General features: G+C 50.6%; 1 protein-coding gene across 1 annotated transcript; it reads right to left on the bottom strand.

Annotated features, from left to right (window-relative positions):
* Positions 1–293: 293 nt before the first annotated feature.
* LOC143822901 (glycine receptor subunit alpha-4) lies at positions 294–23,050 on the bottom strand. The gene is made up of 9 exons (XM_077308608.1): positions 22,784–23,050; positions 14,041–14,174; positions 13,700–13,767; positions 11,230–11,453; positions 11,000–11,082; positions 10,343–10,483; positions 9,532–9,746; positions 6,863–7,012; positions 294–1,996 (listed from the first exon to the last, which is right to left on the bottom strand). Exons 1-9 carry the CDS (start codon positions 22,822–22,824, stop codon positions 1,703–1,705), a joined length of 1,350 nt encoding a protein of 449 aa, XP_077164723.1. The 5' UTR covers positions 22,825–23,050; the 3' UTR covers positions 294–1,702.
* Positions 23,051–23,362: the final 312 nt, after the last annotated feature.

Below are 23,362 nucleotides of genomic sequence, written 5' to 3'. Positions count from 1 at the left end.
AATGTCAGGTAGCCTCCACTATCGAGCTCAGAGCATCTACAGTCTTAGAGAAGGATCATTTATTTCCAAAGATATAGTTATTGTTTAATTGGAATTAATTTTGTCCCAGTGAATAGGCTATAAGATGTGCGATGATAACCCTTCATTGAAGATTGAAATGGGTACCTGTGTTGGTCTGAAGTAGCACAATAAAATCAGAGCCCAGTAGCACCTTTAAGACCAACAAAGATTTATTCAGGGCGTGAGCTTTCGAGGGCAAGCACTCTTCGTCACTCAAAAGCTCATGCCCTGAATAAATCTTTGTTGGTCTTATAGGTGCTACTGGACTCTGATTTTATTGGTTTTCATTGAAGAGTTCAGTTATTGAGTTGTTATAATGGTTGACTGTATGTCAAATCTGATACTACCCCTAGTGTGACTGTAGGAGACTGCTTTATCCAAACAACATGCTTTCTCATTCACTACAACATTTGGGTTTTCTACTTTCAATTTTTATTTTGTCCTATCCTCCCAGATGGCCGAATCAAAGATCTATGTGCTCAGTTAGCACAGAGCAAAGCAACTAGTAGCTCTCTCCAGTATTTAGGTTTATATGCCGTTTTGCTTGTAGAAAATGAAGGTATTTATATGTTCATACTTGGGCATTTCATAAATATGCCAAATAGGACACTTTTATATTCTAACTAGCTTATAAATAATGCATGTTATACTGTTACATTAGTAAAACGAAAGCAGGTTTGATCAAGAAGTGGCACGTATTTCAGTTTCCCCCCCCAAAATGTCTATTATTTTCGGGAGAGGGCGAACCAGGAAAAATATTTTCCCCCATGGCTTCAAAATTTCCAGAAATTTTACATCTCTGATTCCTGATGAATATAGATGATTGCCCACTGTCCATCAAGCATTGCTAACATAAATGTATATATATATAAAGACACACAAATGGGATGAAGAGTTCCAATTTTTGTAGGTACCTCTTACCCCAGTGTTGTCTGGCTGGGTTATGGACCAGCAATATCAGACATAATCTACCCATTTGCTAAGGGTTTTAATAAATGCTGGGGTGGGATGGGGAGGCACACCAGTGCAGCTGCTGTGTAGCACTGGTGGTGGGAGGCATAGTACACAGAGAGTCCTCTGGAGGTGAACGTCCATGCTACCAATGCAGAACTGTAGCCTAGTGTCGCCACCATTAGTCTGGAGTCTTGAAAAATGCCCCTTCTGTATCTGCCTCAGTCTAATGACCTCTACATGATCATGCTGGTTAAATAAAGGTGGTTTTGTGGGTAGGAAGGTGGTCCTGAAAAATGGGATTAGGTTGCTGAGGCCTGCCCTGTGCTAGCCTCCCAACTCATCGTCGGACCATGAGGAAAGCAACACAAGTCTGGAATAGAAATTCTGGCAGAGGTCCAGCATCATGGAGTGCTAGCGAAAAGAACTGCAGCACCTTGAGAAACACAGCAACCCCAATGGCCATGCTGGGGTGTTGGGAGATGGACAACAGCCACATTCTGCACCTCTAATGCCATGCACAACTTGCCAAGGGGCTCAACTGGCAAGAAAAAGTTCAGTGTCCAAGAAAAACAAAACAAAAACCTGGCCTTGGAGAAGCAGCCAGCATCTGAACATTTCATATAGCAACTGCCAGATGAAATACAGTAAGACACAGCAATCTAGCTTGGACTCGGATCCTGCTAAAATCTCAGGGCATGGCTTGGTGGATGTCCTCTGAACGTAGCACTTTGTAGACCACCCAGTAGAAGATGTTGAACACCAAGAATGTGAAAGGGAAGACAGCCCGGGAGATGGTGTCAATCCGCTTGGCCCTGTCCAAGTAGCGTCTTCGGATCGTCTCTCCATCTTTCAGGAGTGAGGTTGGAGGTGGTGGGCTGTATATCTTGGGGCTGTCCATGGCTGCTCCATCCTTCATGTGCAAGCAGTGGCCCAGGCCATAGCCCCGGAAGTAGAATCGGCTTTCACGAACAATCTCTTCTTCCTAAAGAGATGGAAGGAAGGGATCAGAAAGCATTGCACAGGCATGTCATCTGGTGAGGCTGCCATTTAAGAAGAAGAAGAAGAGTTGGTTCTTATATGCCACTTTTCCCTACCCGAAGGAGGCTCAAAGCGGCTTACAGTCACCTTCCCATTCCTCTCCCCACAACAGACACGCTGGGGGGTGGGTGAGGCCGAGAGAGCCCTGATTTCACTGCTCGGTCAGAACAGTTTTATCAGTGTTGTGGCGAGCCCAAGGTCACCCAGTTGGTTGCATGTGGGGGAGCGCAGAATCGAACCTGGCATGCCAGATTAGAAGTCCGCACTCCTAACCACTACACCAAACTGGCTTAAGAGTTCCCCTGCTGGCTTTTGTCCAAGGACAGCTCAGGGGAACAGGGCCAGTATATAAGTCCAGTATGGCTTGGCCAGCTGTACTTGACCCATCATTCTTCTTAGGCACTTTTTGCCATTAAAGGTGCAAAGCTTATGCTCTAATGTTGAGTGCTACATTTCTTTTTGCACTCGCTGGGGAAAGTGGGGCTGCCCTGGAGGCACCAGCAGCCAGCCAGCCACAACAGCAGCACAAAAGTGATGGGGGTGGGGAAGGCGAGAGGGGGAAGGAACCTCTGGCTTGAGGAGTATACTTTCTCGTTGACTCCAAGTGGCCAAATGAAAGCCATTCCTTTCAGAGGGTCCCTCCAGCACGGAGGTTAGTGGGGCAGCGGAGAAACTTGCTCTTGAAGCTTGAACCCAGTCAAAGCTAATGCAGGTCAGCAGGAAAGGGGACAGAGCAGAAATCATTAGCACTGGTTGCTTTCCTATTGTGCCCTGTGAAGCATCCTGTGATACTCAAAGGCCTGCATACACCAACATCCACTATGCCTGGCCAGTTAAAAAAACACACACCATTTGTGCTGCTTATTTCTGCATCTTAGTCCCAACTCCTTGCATTCTACTTTTCTCTTCCTCCTTCTGTCCTCATCTGACTCTTAAGAGCAGTTTGATGCATCCCAGCTCCCACCCCCCAATCTGTGCATTTAGGGGCTTGCAGGCAAAAGGGGGAGGTGAGGGAGGGGGAGGGCTGGGGTAGGGCAGGTGCACATGAAGTCCCGGGGGAGGGGGGAGCTGATGAAGGGGAGTAGGTGGGTTTGGTTTTTACCCTGGAGTTGGTGCTGCCGAATAGAGAGAGGGTCTCAGACGTGGACTCGCTGCTGGGCAGGGCATCCAGTTCCCGCAGGGACTCCAGGCTGGGCGTCTGGCTGGTCAGACCCTTTTAAATCCAGCAGTGAGTGCAAACAGAAACAGGACAGTGGGTGACTGAGGGCTCTGCTTGCACAGATGCGCTTTGGGCTGGTTCACATATGCACACACAACATTGTTCGCTGAGAGGTCTGCACAACTTCTGAGGATTAACCAGCCCTGTGTTTTGCAGTCCCAAGCAGGCTCTTGATGGGCTGCGGCTGGCAGGTGCCATTCGGCTGGGGAGCTCAGGAGTTGTGCTGACATGCTCAGTGACCTCCCACTCAATGCTTCTGCAGAAACATTTGAGGTGAGGGTGTCCAGCGAGTGGCGTTAAGGTGATACCGAGAGCCAATATGGTGTAGTGGTTAGAGAGTCAGACCAGAATCTGGAAGACCAAGGTTCAACACTCCACTCAGCCATAGATCCTCACTGGGTGATCTTGGGCCAGTCACACACACTTTGCCTAAACTGCTTCACGGGGCTGGTGGGAAATTAAAATGGAGGAGGGGAGGAAAAAGCCGTGAGGCTCTTTACAGCCCTGTTGTGGAGAACCATGAGGGGTATAAACAAACCAGCTAACAAACCAATAAACAGATGCTTGTATTTGTGTGAATCCACCCCAACAGAGTAGGGAGACTTCCAGATCAGAGTTAATGACAAGGCTGAAGGCATTCTGGGATCTTGCAGTCAAGCCAGGCATGTTGGTATTTGGGGGGGCTGGACATGATGTCTGTCTAGCACAGGGGTAGTCAACCTGCGGCCCTCCAGATGTCCATGGACTACAATTCCCATGAGCCCCTGCCAGTGAATGCTGGCAGGGGCTCCTGGGAATTGTAGTCCATGGACATCTGGAGGGCCGCAGGTTGACTACCCCTGGTCTAGCAGCCTGAGAATCTATAAAGCTGTTAAGGAAGCCAAAATCACAGGAGTGTTTGGTTAACACTTGATGAAAAATCCTGTGCTAAGGAGGAAGTGAGCTCAGCATGGCCCCTGTGCTTTGCAGAACTCCTTGCCTCCGCCTGTCAATTGTATGCAATTGACTTATAAGTCAATCAATCCCTTTAATTGGCTTAATTTCTGCAGGTTGCTGAGTCTTGCCTTTTCCAGCACAGAATGTAATTGGTTTGGACTTTCGGACAATGCAGAATCCACATGGTGGTTCTAGAAGAAGATCACCCGGTGCAAGGAAGAGGAGGGAACAGCAATGAGTGGGGAAAAGAGGCAGAGATGGGGAGAAGGAAGGAAGCAGCACAGTCTCCCTGACCCACTACTGGGATGCGACCCTTGTTCTGGGGATCAAGCCTGCTTGAATGGAAGCCACCGTGTGCCCATTGTCTGTCCCCCGACCCTAGATATGTGGGGTATGCAAAAATCCATTCTGTACATGCTCAGAGTCACGTTTTGTCATTAAATGCTTCACACATACCTAGGCTGCTCCTGGCACAGGTTATTTCTCTGGCCACTCCTCAGGAAGCAGCACAACCTGAGTGCCACCTGCTTCTGTGTTTTGCAGAGAAGCCAACTATGGGCCTACTGCACCAGATGATGGAGTGGGAGGGGAGCAGGCCCTGCATGGCATTTGAGGTCCTGTGCTATAGTGCCTAGAGGCTTCTCTGTCAAGGGTCTCTACGGAAGGGAAGCTGCCTGGTCTGTGAGGTGGCCTGCTCTTCCACCTTGCCCACTGACTACCAGCTAGTCAATCTACTTCCAGGTTGTCTTTCAGGTGAGCATTATTTGCCCTGTGAACGTAGAGCTGGTGGCTCTTGAGGCCCTAGGCAAAAGGGCTGTAAGCAAGATGCTGCTTTCTGTTATTTTAATGCCTTGGGATTCGCACTTGCAGCCTTGTTCACTAGAGGGCAGCCCAGCCATCCCAATGAGCAACAGGACCCAGATGAGCAACCAAATGGAAATTCACGCATGGGCCAGAGGATGCCCTTCCTGGAATGCTTGGCCAGTTGCCAGCCATCTCCTTTCACCTGCCTCTTTCCTACCCAGATGATTGTGAAAGTTCTCCCCCTCCCCATTCTGTGAATGGTGCTGCTGGAGTTGCATTTTGGCCACCCCCTGCCTGCAATAGACTTGAAACAGGCTAAGGCAGGCCGTGAGGGCCAGCCTTCTGTCAGGTTACCTGCCTTAGCTGTGTTCACCACCTGCGCGAGCTCTCTCTGGCCAGTGGTTTTTCTCATCAGATTACAATTTCTAACCAGCAACCACCTTCCAATCTGGGCCCTTCAGCGAGGTATGAATTGACACATGCTGAGCTCTATGTCACATTTAAGAGGCCAAAAGTGGTAATTTAGAGGGTTTTAAATTTTGTGTGTGTGAATTCAATGTACCTTCAGTTGTCTAGAGGTGGTTCCACTGAGGCCCTCCTCTGTAGATTGTTCCAGACCATTCAGAGAAGCTCATCTAACTTTGAAAACACTGGGGGATCCTCCCTGTTTTGGGGGTAAGTCTGGAAATCTTACTGTTTACTCCTACTGTTTTGGAAGTCTTTAGATTTTCTTGTCTACAATGAAACCAGTTTGCATGACAGAGATGTAGGGAAAGTGAGGGGCTTTTTGAACGCAAAATACCAGTGGTCGTGATGGAAGGCAGTTGAAATGGATGGAGGAAACTTGTGTAAAAATAACTTCCATTTCCATGAAACGTTGACTTTTTTGCTGGGGCAGGTGGTGAGCAACTAGCTTACGTTAGAATCATAGAGTTAGAAGTGACCTCCAGGGTCATCTAGTTCAAGCCCCTGCACAATGCAGGAACTCACAACTACCTGCCCACCAACAGTGACCCCAATTTCATGCCCAAGTGACTCCTCCACCAAAAATTCTCCAGGATCCAGCCTGGCTTGGAGGAAATTCACCTACCATCCTACAGTGGTGATGATCAGCCGTTCCCTGGGTCTGCAAGGAAGGGCCACGAGAGACAAACACTGGCACATCCCTTCCTGCCCACCCGCTCACAATCTGCCTAAGCTCATAAAATAAGCATTTCTGTCAGATGACTATCTAGCCTCTGCTTAAAAACTTCTAAAGAAGGAAAACCCACCACCGCCTGAGAAAGCCCATTCCACTGAGGAACCATTCTGTCAGGAACTTTTTTTGGATGTTTAGCCAAAAATTCTTTTGAATTGATTTCAACCCATTTGTTCTGGTCCGACCCTCTGGGGTAGCAGAAAACAACTCTGCTCCATCTTCTGTATCAGGGGTAGTCAACCTGTGGTCTTCCATATGTTCATGAACTACAATTCCCATGAGCCCCTGCCAGCAAACACTGGCAGGGGCTCATGGGAATTGTAGTCCATGAACATCTGGAGGACCACAGGTTGACTACCCCTGTTCTATATGAAAGCCCTTTGAGTATTTGAAGATGGTTATCATCTCCCCTCTTAGTCTTCTTCTCTCCAGGCTAAACAGAGCAAGCTCTCTAGAAGAAGGCTAATCGGCCCAGCTGCTCTCTGTGTTGGAGGGGGCTCATTTATTGCACCAGGGAAATGGCAGCCCTGCAGCCCTTGCCTCTCCCGGTGGACATTCTGCCTGGTGGAGAAGGCTGCTGGGGAAATCCCATCCCACAAGAAGCCAGCCCAGAGGAAGAAGGGGGCTGTTCCCACCGGGCCAGGCCCACTCACCATCCGCTGCCGCCGCTGCCTTCGGCGGAGGCGCATGAATTCCTTGTGTTGGCGTGAGACAAAGTTGACTGCTGCATACTCCAGCAAGGCGGCAAAGACAAACAGCAGGCAGACAGCCATCCAAATGTCAATGGCCTTGACGTAGGAGACCTGCAAGAGAGAAGCGGTGTGTCAAGGTCAGCAGGAGGGGCCCTTTTGCTCACTCGCTGCATCCAGGCCACATGCACACATGGTCTCTCGGGGTGATCTATAGCAGTGGTCCCCAACCTTTCTATCACCGGGGACTGGTCAACGCTTAGCAATTTTAGTGAGGCCCGGGGGGGGTAGTCTTTTGCTTTCCCGCTGGCCCCCCTGACTTCCCGCTGCCCACTGGGGGGCGCTGCCAGCAGCAGCTGCGCAGTGCCACGCCGAGGGGGAGCCCCAGCCATGGTGGCCCCTGGAGAGCACCAAAGGTGAGCCGGCGGCAGAGTGGCAGGGCAGCCCCTGAGGCAGCAGCCAGGGAGGACAATGAGGAGGAGCCGTGGCCTGGTACCGACTGATCCAGAGACCGGTACCGGTCTCTGGACCAGGGGTTGGGGACCACTGATCTATAGCATACGTGCACTATATTTGCAAAACTTCACATTTAGCTTACAGCATCCAAGTCTCAATAGCCAAACAGGTCCTGCCTTGGCTAGTACTTGGATGGGAGCCCACCAAGGAACAAGAGGGCTGCCCAGCAGTGTCTCTTGTCTTGTCCAGATCACCCAGAGAGCATGGAGATTTTTGCAGGTTTAACTTTCTTTGATTTCTCCCCTAAACGCAGGACCTCAAATGCCACGCAGTGCTGGCCCCTTCTTCTCAGCAGCTCCCAGACCAACCTCACTGTGGATTCCTATAGGCCAAGCCTGAGGCTTCTAACGCTGCCTCACTTTGGATGGGGTGGGGTGGGGGATGGAGCCAGTCCCCTGTGGCAGCATAGCTTGAGACGATGTGCATGGCTGTTTGTGCTGGCCTTGTGGGCAGACAAATGACGGTGACACATTTCTTGGTCCCTGTGATGCAGAGCTGCTCCGCTAAATCTACAAGAGGAACTTGGGCTCCTGCCCACCTCTTGGAGCCGTAGAAAGAAGACAGGGCAATGCTGGCAGCAATCTGAAGGTGAAACGGGCTGTTGTAACTTGGAGCCGTTGGGAGCAGCACGGAGCTGTGCTCCTGACAGCAGAATGGCCAGAGGACTGCCCATGAAAGGGCCTCAGCCAAGAAGGTTGGCACAAGCACCTTCCCCCGGCTGCCTCCAGATCTGCATTCTTGGAACTAGGCAAGGAAGCGCAGATTTGGTAAGAGGAGGCAGGCAGCCCCAGGGGAAGGGGCCATCAGGACATGACTAATGCCACCCCCTTCTTGCCGCCCAAGGTTTCTGAGCAACAAAGCCATCTGCAAAGTGTGCTGTCCAGAAGCAGCAGCATTTTTCTTGGGATACTATAAATACCCCTCTAAGCAGAGGGGCCGCAGATGTCAGCAAAGTGGAGCTTGGCAGACAAGGGGGACCCTTCCTGGCAGGGTGAAGATGGAATATTGAACTTCTGCTTGGCCTGAGGCTGGCTCTGTAGGATTGTCCAAACTGAGCTCTTGAAGGGTAGCAACCATCTCACCCCCCTCCATTTACCATCTGAGGACCTCCTCTGGAGTAAATTAGTATTCGGTTACCTTCTCATCCCCTTGCTTACTTGAGATGATGGTTGTAGGCTTAACTTACTGTGATTTCCCCCCCTAAATCAGGATTTTTTTTTTTTGCCATAACGTTGCAGCTGATTTTTGGCGATCCTGTGGGATTTTCAAGGTGAGAGATTCAGAGGGGGTTGCCATTGCTTGCCTCTGCTTTGCAACCTGGTATTCCTTGGTAGACTCCGTCCAGGTTCTAACCCAGGCTGACCCTGTTTGGCTTCTGAGACCTGATAATGGGATACTGTGTGTGTGATACTTCATGGGATACTTCAGTGTGAAGTTTTGCAAATATAGTGCACATATGCAATAGAAAAGGCCAGGATGTTAGTGAATAGTGACATTTACTGGTCATGGCAATGCTTTTAGGAGACCTGCAAAGAATCTCAGAAAGCATCTTCATTCCCCAGTAAGTCTCAAGAACCACCAAGTGTCCCTGGCAAATAATATTTCACTCCCATCATTATTGCTAAATGGCAACATTAAATAAGGCATACAAATAGGAATCCAAAGCAAGCCTTGCCTCATGGCAATTTACCACTAAATCCTGAGAACGGATACTTCTAGTGAGCCTATGTGATTCCCCTTCTCCTCACCACAACAACACTATGCTATCATAGGAGATAAAGACTCATACACCTTCCCCTTACTTCTTTTGCTTATGAATGACTATGTGCAGAAATGTTTTATCATAACCTGCATGCGATTCCTTGACATTATCTCAAGAGGAGGCACAGCCAATGGACAGGGACGGCAGGGAGGAACTATGGAACATGTGACAACCTGTGCTATTGTGGAGGGCCCTCCCACTCTTTTTTTAACTCAAGCAATAGGGGGGGGAGGGAACATGAGAAGTGGCTCATGTGCAAGAGGTGACAACAAGAATTAGAGACATTTCTCCTGCTTGCTGGGTTTCTCTGCATAAAATTCCCATTCTCCCCCTTTCCCTGCCCTCTGGCACTGACCTTTGGCAGAGATGCCCGAGAACCTGCGCTCTGGGTAGTCATCGTTAGCACTGTGGTGATGCCGAGTCCCACACGGGCTGGTGCAGCATCCATATTAATCCAAAAGGAGACCCAGGAGAGAATGACAATCAGCAGGCTAGGGATGTACATCTGGATCAGGTAGTAGCCCATCTGTCTTTCCAGATGGAACTTCACCTCAATGCAGGTGAACTTCCCTAGAAGGAGAAAAACGAGGGCAAATTCAGCAGCAGAGCAGATGTCGTGGAAAGTGGCACAGGGGCTCATGCTGGTCACAATCACAACATGGTTTGCTCCTTGCTTCTGGAAGTATTCATATGTTCCACAAAGGCCACAAGCAGGTAAAAAGGTAAAGGTAAAGGTATCCCCTGTAAAAGCACTGGGTCATGTCTGACCCTTGGGGTGATGCCCTCTAGCGTTTTCATGGCAGACTCAATACGGGGTGGTTTGCCAGTGCCTTCCCCAGTCATTACCGTTTACCCCCCAGCAAGCAAGCTGGGTACTCATTTTACCGACCTCGGAAGGATGGAAGGCTGAGTCAACCTTGAGCCGGCTGCTGGGATCGAACTCCCAGCCTCATGGGCAAAGCTTTCAGACGGCTGCCTTACCACTCTGCGCCACAAGAGGCTCTTCACAAGCAGGTAAACAGACACAATTTTTAAAAAATCCCTCGGGAAAGACCCATCATCTTGCTGCACGCTCCAGGTCATGCTGGTATACATGTGTTAGGCAGGGCTAATGGTCTACACTGGAATGGTGAAGGGGCTACAACTCACCAAGGGAGGTTTGTTACCTGTGTTGTAAGATTTTGTGCAATAGCCCAGATCTTTCTCTTCCCGTAGAATAAACTGAGGGAGTGTTAAGCCTTCGGCAACCTGGACAGCTTCCTGCTCCTTCACCCACTCAAATATCAAGTCGTTCATGGTGTAGCCAACTGCAAGAAAAACGGGAATGCAAATGAGAAAGAGAAGGGCCATGCAGAATGGGCCTTCCCAGTGATCCATCCAGAGGCCACCTTCAGCCTTCTCTAGCAAACATCCCTTCCATTCCCTGGACTGAACCATCACAGGTAGTTCACTTCCCTCTTTGCTGAACCACAGCCACCTCCCCCCCTTGTTCTGCTTCCCAGCAACTTCTTAGTGCTGCCCTTCAGCCCTTCCTCCCTTTATCTTCCCACCACTCCGGAAATGCTTTTCACCAAAGAACTTTGGTAGCATCTTGTTCTACCCAACCCCCCTCTAATGAGCCTCTTCCTCTCCTGATTAACCATCCTTTACTCACCTTGAGGTCTGTCTTACACCCTACTCATTCCCCATAATTACTGACAATCCCATTGGCTTTCCCTGTTTGTGCCTGTCAAATGTTGGTTGTTCCCCCGCCTCAAGTAGGGACCACATATCTTCTGCAGAGGACCTGGAACTCTATCGATATGATGAACCACAGAACTTACAGCTCTCCAGTTGCATGGTGCATGTCTGGATGTCCATAGGGAAATTCTTGAGATCCATGGGACAGGAGAGGATCAGTGTCAACCTGGGCAGGGGAGAATGAAGGAGAGGGGAGGGCTGTGAGTGCTCTGTATGAATGCCTGCTTTGCTATCAGGCAGCAGTGCCAGCGAGGGGCAGAAAGAGAGGGCAACTTCCAAGCATAAGGCAGAATGGAGATCTTGCTTGGCCCACCTGATGCTGTAGAGTACATTCCCATTCTTGAAGATGCGCAGAAGTTTGTTGTCTGTAGTGACCTCGTGGAAGTTGGCTCCCTTCTCATTGGCAAAAAACAAATCTGGCTTCCAGATGGAGTCAAGCATGGAAGGGTCAAGATCCAATGAATCACCAGGGTACTCCCGGTAAGACAGGCGTGGGTCATTCCACTGCTGCCGTAGGAAGACGTTCACTCGGTAGTCCTAGAAGCCCAGAGTCTGGGTTACATAAGTACTTGGGGGGCAACACTGCACTATGTACATACACACACACACACACACACACACACACACAAATTGCTAGCCTAGTGGCTTCTGTAGCTCATCTAGAGTGAGTTGCATATCTGTTCCTTGTGAGGGAGATAGGAATTCAAGGAACTGGGGGGAATTCTAGCCAGTATGTTGGGCCTTAATCTGACTGCTCAATTGCTAGGGATGAGTATGTCCTTGACCTGGCTCTGCACTACGTAGGGATACTACCAGACCTGGCAGGAAAAAGGGGGCTTTTTGCACGCCTTCAAAATAGCACAATGGTTGCCAATTGAAAACGCTACTGATTTGCTGTTTTGCACAACGTCGTCGACAATCTGCCACACACCTGAAACCAATCTGCAAAAAGCGCTTCCTTGTAGCGCTTTCAGGGAAATCCCCAAAAGTGGATTCACCCTCCGGAAAGCGATACACTCCTGCAACCAATCTGCAACACTAGCGAAAAAGACCTGTGCGTTAACATTGTTGCGGTTTCTACAAAGTCCCTCCCCCTGGCTCTCTTCTCTGATCTTCTGGCGAAGCGATCGCCATTTTTTTTTCTCCGAGCGAGCGGGGATAAACGCACCAGCGAGCCTCTTTCTGTTTAGAGGCTTCCCTAGCTTCAGTCCCTCCCCTTTAGTCACTAAGCACAAACCACAGAAAAGCCCGTTTGCTGATGTATTTTCACTTTAATTTTTACACATTCATTCAGCCGAAAATCGGGCCCGTGAGAGGGGGGGGGATTTTTTTTTTCACTCAGAGGAAGCGTGGCAACGATCAAACGACAGCTCAAACACATTAGGCAGCTGGATGGGTCTCTCCGTTGCAATGAATCTACACAGATTCGTTGCAATGGGTCTTTTTTTTTTTTTAAACCTTTCTTAAAGGGCAAGGGGCTGTTTGGGAGCATGCTAACGGCTGCCCATTGGCTGCTTGACGGCCAGGGGCGGGACGAGCTTGGCAATAGCGCTTCCTTTCTAGCGATTTCTGCCGAGACCGGAAGCCTGTGGGAAACGCTACAAAACGCAACTGGATTCCACTACAAAGGCAGGTATGCATAACGACGAATTCCACTATTTTAAATGGCGATTTTTCATTCAGTGACCAATTTGCTACAAAGATCCCGGTGCGTAAAGCCCCCCAGCTTCCTAGAAAGCATGAAAATGTAAGGCTGTAGGCAACTGTCAAGTTATTTTATCAGAGCATCACAGAGAGTAATAATTCACAGGTCCCAGGAAAGGAGCCCCTTCTAAAAACAAGCTCCCAATCAGTTCAGCCTCCCATATATGTAGGTTTTAAAACCATCTCATAACAATAGCTTTTACGAATTGTCTCTTAACAATAGCTTGATCAGGGTGCACATTCTTGACTAATCGTAGAACTTCAAATGCCATACATGGTTATCTGTACTTCATTATCCTCTTTAAATATATAAGAACTATTAGTTCATTCTTGTATTATAACAAAGTATATTTTAAAAGAGTACAGGTTTCTCATATGCTCTCAATTTGATCTTTGAATGATATATGCATGTTGGTGTACCTCTTGCCTGGAATTAACTGAGCTGATAGAGCAGGGCTAATTAGATGCCTGGGGATTCTTAAGGGCAGGGGTAGTCAAACTGTGCCCCGCCAGATGTCCATGGACTACAATTCCCATGATCCCCTGCCACAGTTTGATCACCCCTGCTTAAGGGCATGGGGATAGCTGATTCAGGCCTGACGAGAGTCATCCAGAACATGACGGACAGGCCTGAAGGCCGTAGCCCCGCCTTCTGGTGCCTTCTTAAAACAAGACTTCTTCCTCTTAAAAGAAGAGTTGTTTTCTAGTACCCTGCTTTTTACTACCCGAAGGAGTCTCAAAATGGCTTATACTCACCTATCTGTTCTATCCCCAACACAGAGTTGGTGAGCCTGAGAGAGCTCTGAGAGATCTGTCACTGCCATAGGGCCACCCAGCTGGCTGCATGTGGAGATGACTGATGCTAATCATGACACCAAGCTGGCTCTTAGTAGCTCCCTCACTTGTCACATCATGCCCCTGTGCTTGCCCTTGGAGATCTGCTCCAGTGGACAGCTGTTATTAGAACTGGGTTTGAATCTGAGAAATCCATTCGCATTGCCTTGCTCTGGAGGTCTGGGGGGAGGGGACAGAAGACACTGTATCATTAAGGAGGAGAGAGGAAGTGAGAGACACCTTACCATCGTGGTTTCTGTGACTGAACCAAAACTGTTGATGAAGATGTTGCATGTCACGTTGACGGGCGGGCCTGCAAGCCAGTGAAAATGCATATGTGAATGGATATATGACACTGTCTGAACTAAATGGGCGGGAGAGATCTTTCAGGGGCTCGGGCACCACTTGCTTCCCTCCCAGCTATTTTGCCTTCCCCACCCCCACCCCAGGAAGCTTGCACCCTGCTGGCGGCTGGTTGGAGAAGGGGCTACTGGATCACGTGGGTTTTGGAACTTCCACGCAAGAAGTCAGGTCAGAATCTGCATGCTGGGCTTCTGGCTCAAGTAGCCATGCGAGTAGAATTTACCTTTGAAATTGGGTCTGATGCGAGCATCGTATCCTGATGTTCGGCCCATAAGCTTGTCCAGGAAATCAGAGGGAGACATTGGCTGTGGGAGGCTCCGTGGGGCTGACTTGACTTCTCCCTTTCCTGATCCCAGTCTGAGGAGCGAAAAGAGAGATCAGTTGGTAGACCTCCTTTCCCCAAAACACACTTCCACCAATGTGTCACTGCCAGGCTGGAGGAGGAGGACACCTGACATTTCACAGGCTTTTAAAATGGCCCCCTACAGCAGGGGTAGTCAAACTGCAGCCCTCCAGATGTCCATGGACTACAATTTGCTGGCAGGGGCTCATGGCAATTGTAGTCCATGGACATCTGGAGGACCATGGGTTGACTACCCTGGAGCTGGACGTTAGAGGCCACTACAAATTAAAAATAAGAACAAACAGACAAAACCCATCTTCTTTCATCAGTTTACTGCTTTACTTTAATTGTACTCTCTTCAATCCCTGCTCAGGATTTTTGGGTCATTTTAAGATTGCAGCAGCTATATCCTGCCCAGGAGGTGAACAGCTCTGCTCAGTAGGGAAAAACAAATTAGAGGGAACATTGCTTAGCACCTCATTTTAACTGGTTTGCGTTGCCCGCATATGCAGTGTTAGTTTGCTGGAGATCCTTGGCTGAGTAGGCACTACGTTGTCATGCTAAGCTGAAACAAGATGACAGTTGCGTGGCATATTTCATGGATATGTTTTGTATATGCCCCTGGCATCATTTGGTTGGAGTGGGGGAACAGAACCACACATTTCCTAAGTGAAGAATTGCCCCTTCTGCACAGAGCCAAATGCCCAGGGGTAGTCAAACTATGGCCCTCCAGATGTCCATGGACTACAATTCCCATGAGCCCCTGCCAGCATGGGGCTGGCTGGGGTTCATGGGAATTGCAGTCCATGGACATCTGGGGGGCCGCAGTTTGACTACCCCGATACCACCCCTAGCAGTTGCAATTCCTCCTTAAAGGAAGAAGATTACACCATGTCCTAAACTTCTTATTCTCACTGCCAAGCTGACCCTGCTATGTAAAACCTCCACCTCCCCATCTGCAGCAAAGAGCAAGTCCATGTTCTGCTAGTTCTGTGGCAAACTCCAGGCAGCACATGATCGTGAGCATAGTCAGAATGCAGGGCAGCCAGAAGCTCGCTGATGGATATTTCTGAATCGGGGGACTTCCAGCTCCAAGGCTGGGAGTTCTTGGGATGGGTTAACCAAAGTCAGCTGCCCTTGGGGCACAGGGTGGGGCCTTCCTTGGGGACAGAGCCAGGCGAGAGCTGAAAGGGTTGCTGCCCTTCAGGATGGATGGGCTGCTGAAGGTTTTGCTCCTTAAAAAATTATGTGCTAGTTTTGGGCTGGCTTTTGTTTTTGCCTTCCGGGGCTTGCTCTTGCAGTTCAGAGCTTGCAGCTCTGAGAATCAAAGGCACCTCCTGGCAGCTCTCCTTGGAATTAGGGCTGTGCCCCTGTTCAGCCAGGCAGCTTCAAGCAAGTAAGCAATCAATACTGAAGAAATCAGTACTGCACAAAGCCCCCACCCCACTCTGGCCAACAGAGCTGCCAGTCTTCTTCCTTCCCCTGCCCCCAGGCCTTTAGAAAGCGGCCTTCTCAGGAGCAGCCCTTTTCATCCCTCAAGGGCATTAGCTGTTCTGCAGAACATCCAAACTCCAGGGGACTTTCTCAACTCTGCCCCCTCCTCTTCCTCTAGCTAGTGAAAGCTGCAGGAGTCTCTCTGCAGTCTTGATTTGTTAAAATCTGTTTGTGCTGAGTCTTGTTCTGAGGTTCCACCCGTGGCCTGCATGCAAAAGACACTTTCTGAGCAGCATTTAAAAGGGGCTAAGAGATGCCCCCCCTTCCTAGCTCATCTCTTAGCAGTAGAAGTAAATGGAGATCTTTTCAGCAGCACTGGGCAGCAGCTACTACTGTTTCAATCTCCCACCATCCCATTCTACATGTCTGCTAGTTCTGAGGAGCTGAGCTGGTCTCCCCCAAAGGTAACCTGTCCCCCCATCATTTGTACAGCAAACCCTAAGTGGGAAATGGACTGATCCATCTCCTGAGCAACAAAGGGATAATTCCTCTGCCACAGATCTCCCAAGGCTCTTGTCAATTTGAATAAAACAAGCTTTGCCTGATCTGCTCAAGGCCAAATTCTGTTGCTGAGACCTTCACTCCAGCTTAGGGTGGCCAGCATGTTGGAAAATACCTGGAGATTTTGGAGCCTGAGAAGGGTGAGATTTGGAAAAGGGAAGGGCTTCAATGGGGTATAATATTATTATATTCCACCTTCCAAAGCTGCCAAAGTCCACCTTCCAAAGCTGCCATTTTCTCCAGGTGAACTGACTTCTGATGCCTGGAGATTAGTTGTAATCCGAGGAGATCTCCAACCTCCACCTGGAGGCTGGCAACCCCATTCTGGCCCCTGATCCAGCTATCTGGTACAAAATAAAATATTTCAATCCTGACAGTTCGCAGTCTTTGCAAGTAAAGCAAACTGTGAGGCCACAGCCTTCCTGAAGTCCAACAAGAGGAACTTTGAGAAGTCTGCTGTACTCAAATTCATATCACTTAAAAATATTCTGCAATGCACGAGGGGACAGGGGTAGGAGGAAACAGGTAGGTCCCCTGGACTTCCTGTTCTGGAGCACAAGCATCTCTTTGCAAGTGACCAAAGAGCGGGCTTAATCTACAGGTCTTTCTTCAGCCTTGGAGTAACTGTAAACTTAATAATAATAATAATAATAATAATAATAATAATAATAATAATAATAATAATAATAATAATAATAATGATTTTATAGCTTGCCCTTCCCAGTTGGCCCAAGGCAGGTCATGAAGATACTGGGGCAAAGAGGCAGGTTTTTAACAAATATAGAAATATGCATCTAAAATGGTTGTATTGTGGCATTTATTATTTATCTCCCAAAGCAGACTCCTCATCCTCACAAGAGTCCCATGAAATGGGCTGAACTGAGCACATGTGGCTTGTCCAAGGTCACCCAGTGAGCTTCCATGACAGAGTGGGGATTGAGCCTGGGTTTCCCAGATCCAACACTCTAACAACGATTGCACATCACTTCTTGGATAGCACCAAAACTTCCAATGGAAGAGAGAGATTCAATTTCCAGGGGCACACAAAGCCCCCTATGGGAGAGTTGCCACCTAAGAAAAGTGGATGGCCCTGAGTTAGGTGGGAAGACCTCTGAAGGACGTCCAGGACCTTTTGAGTGCGGCTCAATCGATAGCTGCCCTTATGAGCATGCCTCGCCGTGCGCTTGCTTCTTGCTATCTGAACAGTTTCAGACAGAGTCTGACACAATTCTGAGTCTCTGGGGGTTGCAAATAGTGAGGCAGCCTGCTCGAAAAGCAGGCTGACAAAAGAGCTACTAGCAGCAAATCCCAGCTCCCAAGTGCTCAGCCCCGGGGAGAATAGAGAATGCCAGGCTCTCCCCCTCCAAGAAGAGATGCCACAACAAGGCTCTGCCAATGCTGCTCACGCATGCAACGAACCCGCTCCTGCAGCTCAATTGCTGATCAAAACAGGAGGGGCTGTGAGAGCAAGGCACGCTATGGGGAGGGCAGAATGTACAACTGGGACAATCATTCTGGGCATGGCTGCACAGTTGGGCTTGCAGCACAGAGCTTGCTGCCTCTCTCTGTTGAGGAATTGGGGGGGGGGTTTGGTCCCTCTGTTTTGGATCTCCCTCCACGCCTCTGAGATGAGAGCAAACACAATTTTTAAAGTTTGTACTGGGATTGAGAACATGGGATATTGTTTGCACCTGAGATTGCATGTGCTTGTATTTCAAGGGATGTGGATCTGGTCAATGGATCATGGAGACTCCCTTTGACTATGTGGTGCTGGTTTTCCCTACTTGAGGAGCAAGCCTTAGATTAGCAGCCAGAAGACTAAAGTTTTCCATGCCTACAGGCAAACTGAATATCACCCTGGAGTGACCATAGCAGGGAGTGGACGGAGTCGTCTACTAGAAGGGAATGCAAAAAATTCCTGACAGTGCTACTCTTGCTTGCCGTACCTCCTTGAGAATTGTAAATTTGCACAGGCAATAATTCTCCCCTCCTTTCTAGAGACCCACAAAGCAATCCTGACAGTGCTATTGTTACATTCCCTGCCTCTTTCACAGCATATCTACAGAGGCCAACTAAACCCACAGCTTGGACTGTATTATTTCAGCTTAAATGTGAGTGATTCTGAAATTTTGAATGTAAAATGGAGACCAAGAATCATTAGCTGCAAGGCACTGGAAGGCCATGGGGTCCAATTGCACACAAATATGCATACACTGGTAGGGAAAAACACTGCCAAACCATAGCTGGATTATGGCAACCCCTTAGGGTTTTCAAGGCAAGAGTCATCCAGGGTATTTTAGAATCACAGAATGGAATCATAGAGATGGAAGGCACCTCCAGGGCCATCTGGTCCAATCCCCTGCACAGTGCAGGAACTCACAACTACCTGACTACCCACATTTTATGCCTCCCCAAATCTCCAGAATCCAGCCTGTCCTGGAGGAAATTCACCTATCACCCCACAGCAGCAATTAGCCATTCCCTGGGTCTGCAAGGAAGGGCCACAAGAGACAAGCGCTGGCATGTCCCTTCCTTCCCACCCACTCACAATCTGCCTAAGTTCATAAAATCAGCATTTCTGTCATATGCCTATCTAGCCTCTGCTTAAAAACTCCCAAAGAAGGTTTATCATTGTCTGGTCCTGAATCATAGCCCTGGACTGCCTTGGGAATCTGCCATCTACATACTAACAAGGGACAGCGCTGCTTAGCTTCCAAGATCTGACAAAATCTGACTAATCTGGACCATCAAGGTCAGGGGTAGTCAGACTGTGGCCCTCCAGATGTCCATGGACTACAATTTCCAGGAGCCCCTGCCAGTGAATGCTGGCAGGGGCTCGTGGGAATTGTAGTCCATGGACATCTGGAGGGGCACCATTTGACTACCCCTGATCTAGGTCATAATAGGCTCCTATTATCCGAAGGCAAATATTTTGTACAACAATCTGTATTCACCCACACTTTAACCACATGGGAAACATTTGGGGCTTTTTTTTTGCTGAAATTTCACTAAACGTAGTAAACCCAAAAATGTAAGTGGAGCCCTGCTATATTGGACCAGTGGTCCATCTGGTTCAGCATCTTCTTGCACAAAGAGACCAGCCAGTTGCACTGGAGGGCAAACAAGTAGAACATAAAGTACTTTTGCAGCACCTGTCTATCCTGCCTCTGCCACGGCCACCCTTACAAACGGATAATGCATTGCTTGCAACATCCACATCCACAAGATATGAACAAGCTAGGTGATTAGATACCACAGAACCTCCAAGTGGGGCTACCTCTGCAGGTCAGACCGAGCTTGAGGGGAAATATAAGCAGAGTCCTGCTGGATCTGACCAATGGTCCACCTAGTCCAACACTGTCTTGTACGTAATGGTAAACAAGTTGCCCTGGATGGCCAACAAACAGCACACAAAATCCAAGCCCCCTCCCCCACCCCTTATTCAGAGATAAACTGTTTCTGGGTGTAGAAGATCCATAGCTACTAGCCCTTAACAGACCTGTCTTCCATGAATCTGCCAAATCCCCTTTTAAAGCCATCTACACTCATGGCCAATTCCCCATGCTGAGTTCCCGTTTTCCCACTCCCTCACCCCCAGCTGTGCTCTTCTCCTATGGAAAAGAACCTTTCGGGCCCTGCACCCCCCACATTCCCTCTTGCTACGTTCTGCAGCCACGTCAAATCTTCCTTCCCTTCCCATCATGTCTCCAGAGTACAGGCTGTGTTCCTTTGCAAGCAGCCCTGAGGGTGGGGGGAGGGAGGGTGGAAGGAAAGCTTTCATAAGCCACTCAGCATGGAGGAAATGAATGCTCCATCAGCTCCTTCCAGCCTCCCAGGTGGTGGTGACCACAGTTAGGCAGTAGTAATTGCCAGGATTGCGAGTCCTGGCCCTGGGTGCAGGTGGGCTTAGAGAATACACACAAGAAGGGGCCCTCAGCCGAATCTTAGTGCAGATGAACTGTTTGTTGCAGCTGGCCAGTATAGTAGTGCATTGCTAAAGCCTTGTTCAAATTTCTTGTAAACTAATTTGGAAAAGACCAAAAGATCATCTAATTCAGGGGTAGTCAACCTGTGGTCCTCCAGATATTCATGGACTTCAATTCCCATGAGCCCCTGCCAGCAAACACTGGCAGGGGCTCATGGGAATTGTGGTCCATGAACATCTGGAGGACCACAAGTTGACTACCCCTGATTTAATGGGTTCCTGGACAACCTAGCATGGACCAAAAGCGAATCCCGGCCACAGTATGTGCTGCGTGGATCTTTCATCAAGGAGGTGATGCTGACAAAGCACACCGCCCTACAAAATTCATGCGGCCAGCCAAGAGGTAGGTGACAGTGGAACACAACGTAACCACTTGTGCTCACAGTGGGCAGCAATCCAGCTCACAGGTTCACCTTGCCGTTAGTTTAGCAACTCCTGTGGTTTCCGCTATACATTGCACTTCAGAAATGCCAGATCTCCTTGGACTCCTTTTCACTGGCAGGTCTAGATGCCACAGAATGCTATGGAATTCACATCAGGTACACACATCAGCCGTCGCTTTCTGAGGGAGAACCAACACACCCAAAACCGTGGGATGTCGGAGATAATTTTGAAAAGGATAATAGAGGCCAGAAGCAAGAGTTGTGGAACTAGGCAGCCCTGCCAGCTCAGGTGAGCTCGGAAAAGACACCACCATTGCACACAGATTGCAATGCTGCAGATTCTCGGAAGCCCTTCCCCCTTTACAAGCCTCAGTTCCACGCAAACTCATCCCTGGACTTCCAGTTGTCACGGCAGTGGTCTGAATCAGGGGTAGTCAACCTGTGGTCCTCCAGATGTTCATGGACTTCAATTCCCATGAGCCCCTGCCAGCATTTGCTGGCAGGGGCTCATGGGAATTGTAGTCCATGGACATCTGGAGGACCACAGGTTGACTACCCCTGGTCTGAATGATTCCTGCAACCTCACTGGCTGCTTCCACATTTCTCTGTTGCTCTCTGCGTGTACAGAACTCACAGCCTAGAGATGCAGCTTTTTGAGCAAGTCAGGAAGCTTAAGAAAACCTGGCATTTGCTTAAAAGCATCAGTCTCAGTATGATGCCCCCTCGAGCAGTTGCCTGGTCTCTTCCAAATCTGAAGGGGCACCTGAAAATGCCCATCTTTCTGCAGCATCCAGAGGCACCAGAAACATTCTGGGGCTCATAAGGCACGATGCTTATGAACCCTTGAGGCTTTCTGTTGACCTCAAAACATTATTCTCCTACACAGAAGAATTTCAGAGGCAGACTACAAAGGGAAATTGGCTGTAGCAAGCAGTTGAAATAGTCTCAGCCAAGTCTTGATGGGAACCTAGGTGCTAACTTGATGGGAACTACAGCTAATATTTTGAACCCCACCCCTTTCTGCATGCCTTCTGTGACTTCCTGTTGTGTCTGCTTAAGGCACTTCTGCACTCTCTAAGAACAGTTGGGGGAGTCTCACACCTATTCTGAGCCAGATGATGTTGGATTCGATCTTGCTTTGAGCCAGCCTCACTCATGTCGTAATCTCCCTCCCACCCCCTCTATATCCCGCTCTGTACATCAATGGATGGCCAGGCACGGGGTGAAGTGAGCTCGGACTCAGGAAAGCTGCTGCAGGAGGACATGGAGGCAAGCCACAGGTGCTGCTGGGTGGGTTTTATTGGCTGTCCCTTGGGAATCCTCAGAGGCCCTGGGCTTCCTCCTTCTCACTGCAGCTGGAAGATCCCCCTTCTTCAGGGCTCCAGACCTGGATGGGCCCTCATCAGCCATGGCTTCAGACCCCCATAGGCGACTGTAAGCTCGGTTCAGGCCGCCAGCAAGGAGCTGTCCAATGGGCTTCCCTGGGAAGGGAAGGGTGCTGCCCCACCTGCGGATTCCCGCGCCCCTCCCCTGCTGCGACTGTTTGCCCCAGAAGGGGGATGTGCCTACAGGAGAGTCAAGCGGACCTGGCCCAAGGGAGGAGGGGGAAAGCTCTGCCGGCAAGGACGCCTTCGACTCGGGAGAGACAGGCGAGCTTGTGGCCGACTCCTCTCGCCCTCTGGAGGCCAGGTACCCCTGCGCCCCTCGCTCCCCGGTCCTCGGAGCCACATGGCCAGGGGGCTCCCGTACTTTTCGGGTTGGCATGTCGCCCGGCCTGGCTTCCTCCGCCAGCGCAGCGCCTTGAAGGGAGAAGCTGCAGCCGCGGAAAGTCTTCCTCCCTCGTCCCCCCGCCCCCCAGGGCTGAGGTCCGCCTCCATCGCCCGCCCGCCCGCCTTCCCCTAGGGGCCAGAAGGAGGAGGAGGGAGGCAAGACCCCTGGAGCGACCCCCCGGGAAGTCCCAAAGAGGCGGGGCACGGGAGGGCTGGAGCTGGGGGGGGCTTCTCCTTCCCCCGGCTCAGGAGGGGAACCTCCCGGGTGCTGAGGGTGAGGTTGGGGGGGGGGCTCTGGGCGCGACCCCCGCAGAGAAGTAGAACGGAGCAGCGGGGAAGGCAGGTGCGCAGGGGCCGAGCGGGAGCGGGATTCGGCGGGGCTTCCAACACATCGCCAGCCTTCGCGTGCCTCTGAGCACGCGCAAAGTGCCCCTTCCCCCGCCCCGCCCGGACCGAAGGCGGCGCCCGGCCGTCCAGGCGCTGCCACTCACCTGAGCAGGGCGCCGAGCAGGAGCAGGAGCTGCGTTCGCATCCCTCGGCCGCGCGGCGTCCCCCGCCGGCAAGGGAGGCGGGCGGAGAGCGAGAGCGGTGGCTGCGCCCCAGCCCAGCGAGGCGCGCAGGCATGTCCCGCTCCTCAGCGGCGCCGCCCGGCAGCAGCAGCAGCAGCAGCGCCGCATGGAGGCGCCCCGACGGCCGAGCGACGGTCACCAGGTCGGTCCCGCCCGCCCGCTTCCCGGTGGGCTCCCCTCGCAGCAGGCGCTTCCGCGGCTCTCCAGCTAGCTTCGTCCCTCCCCCCCCCGCCCGCCCGCCCGCCGCGCCAGCCGGGAGGGGGCTGCCCGCGTCAAGGACGGCCCCGACGGCGCGGCGCTTGCTCGGCCGGCAGCTTCAGGGCTCTGGCGCCAGCCCCGCTGTCCCGCTTCCTCTGCCTGTGCAGCGCTGCTCAGGAGGACTCGGCCAGGGCGGCGGCTCGGTCGGGAAAGGCGAGCATGTGCAGAGCTCACCCCCCCTTCTCCGCCCACCCCACGGGGCCGGAAAGGAAGCTCTGCCCGGCGCCGCCTCTTTCGGCTCTT

The sequence above is a fragment of the Paroedura picta genome, chromosome 13 (assembly GCF_049243985.1).
Source record: "Paroedura picta isolate Pp20150507F chromosome 13, Ppicta_v3.0, whole genome shotgun sequence".
NCBI classification, from domain to species: Eukaryota; Metazoa; Chordata; class Lepidosauria; order Squamata; family Gekkonidae; genus Paroedura; species Paroedura picta.
This window is presented reverse-complemented; position numbering and strand designations above follow the sequence as displayed.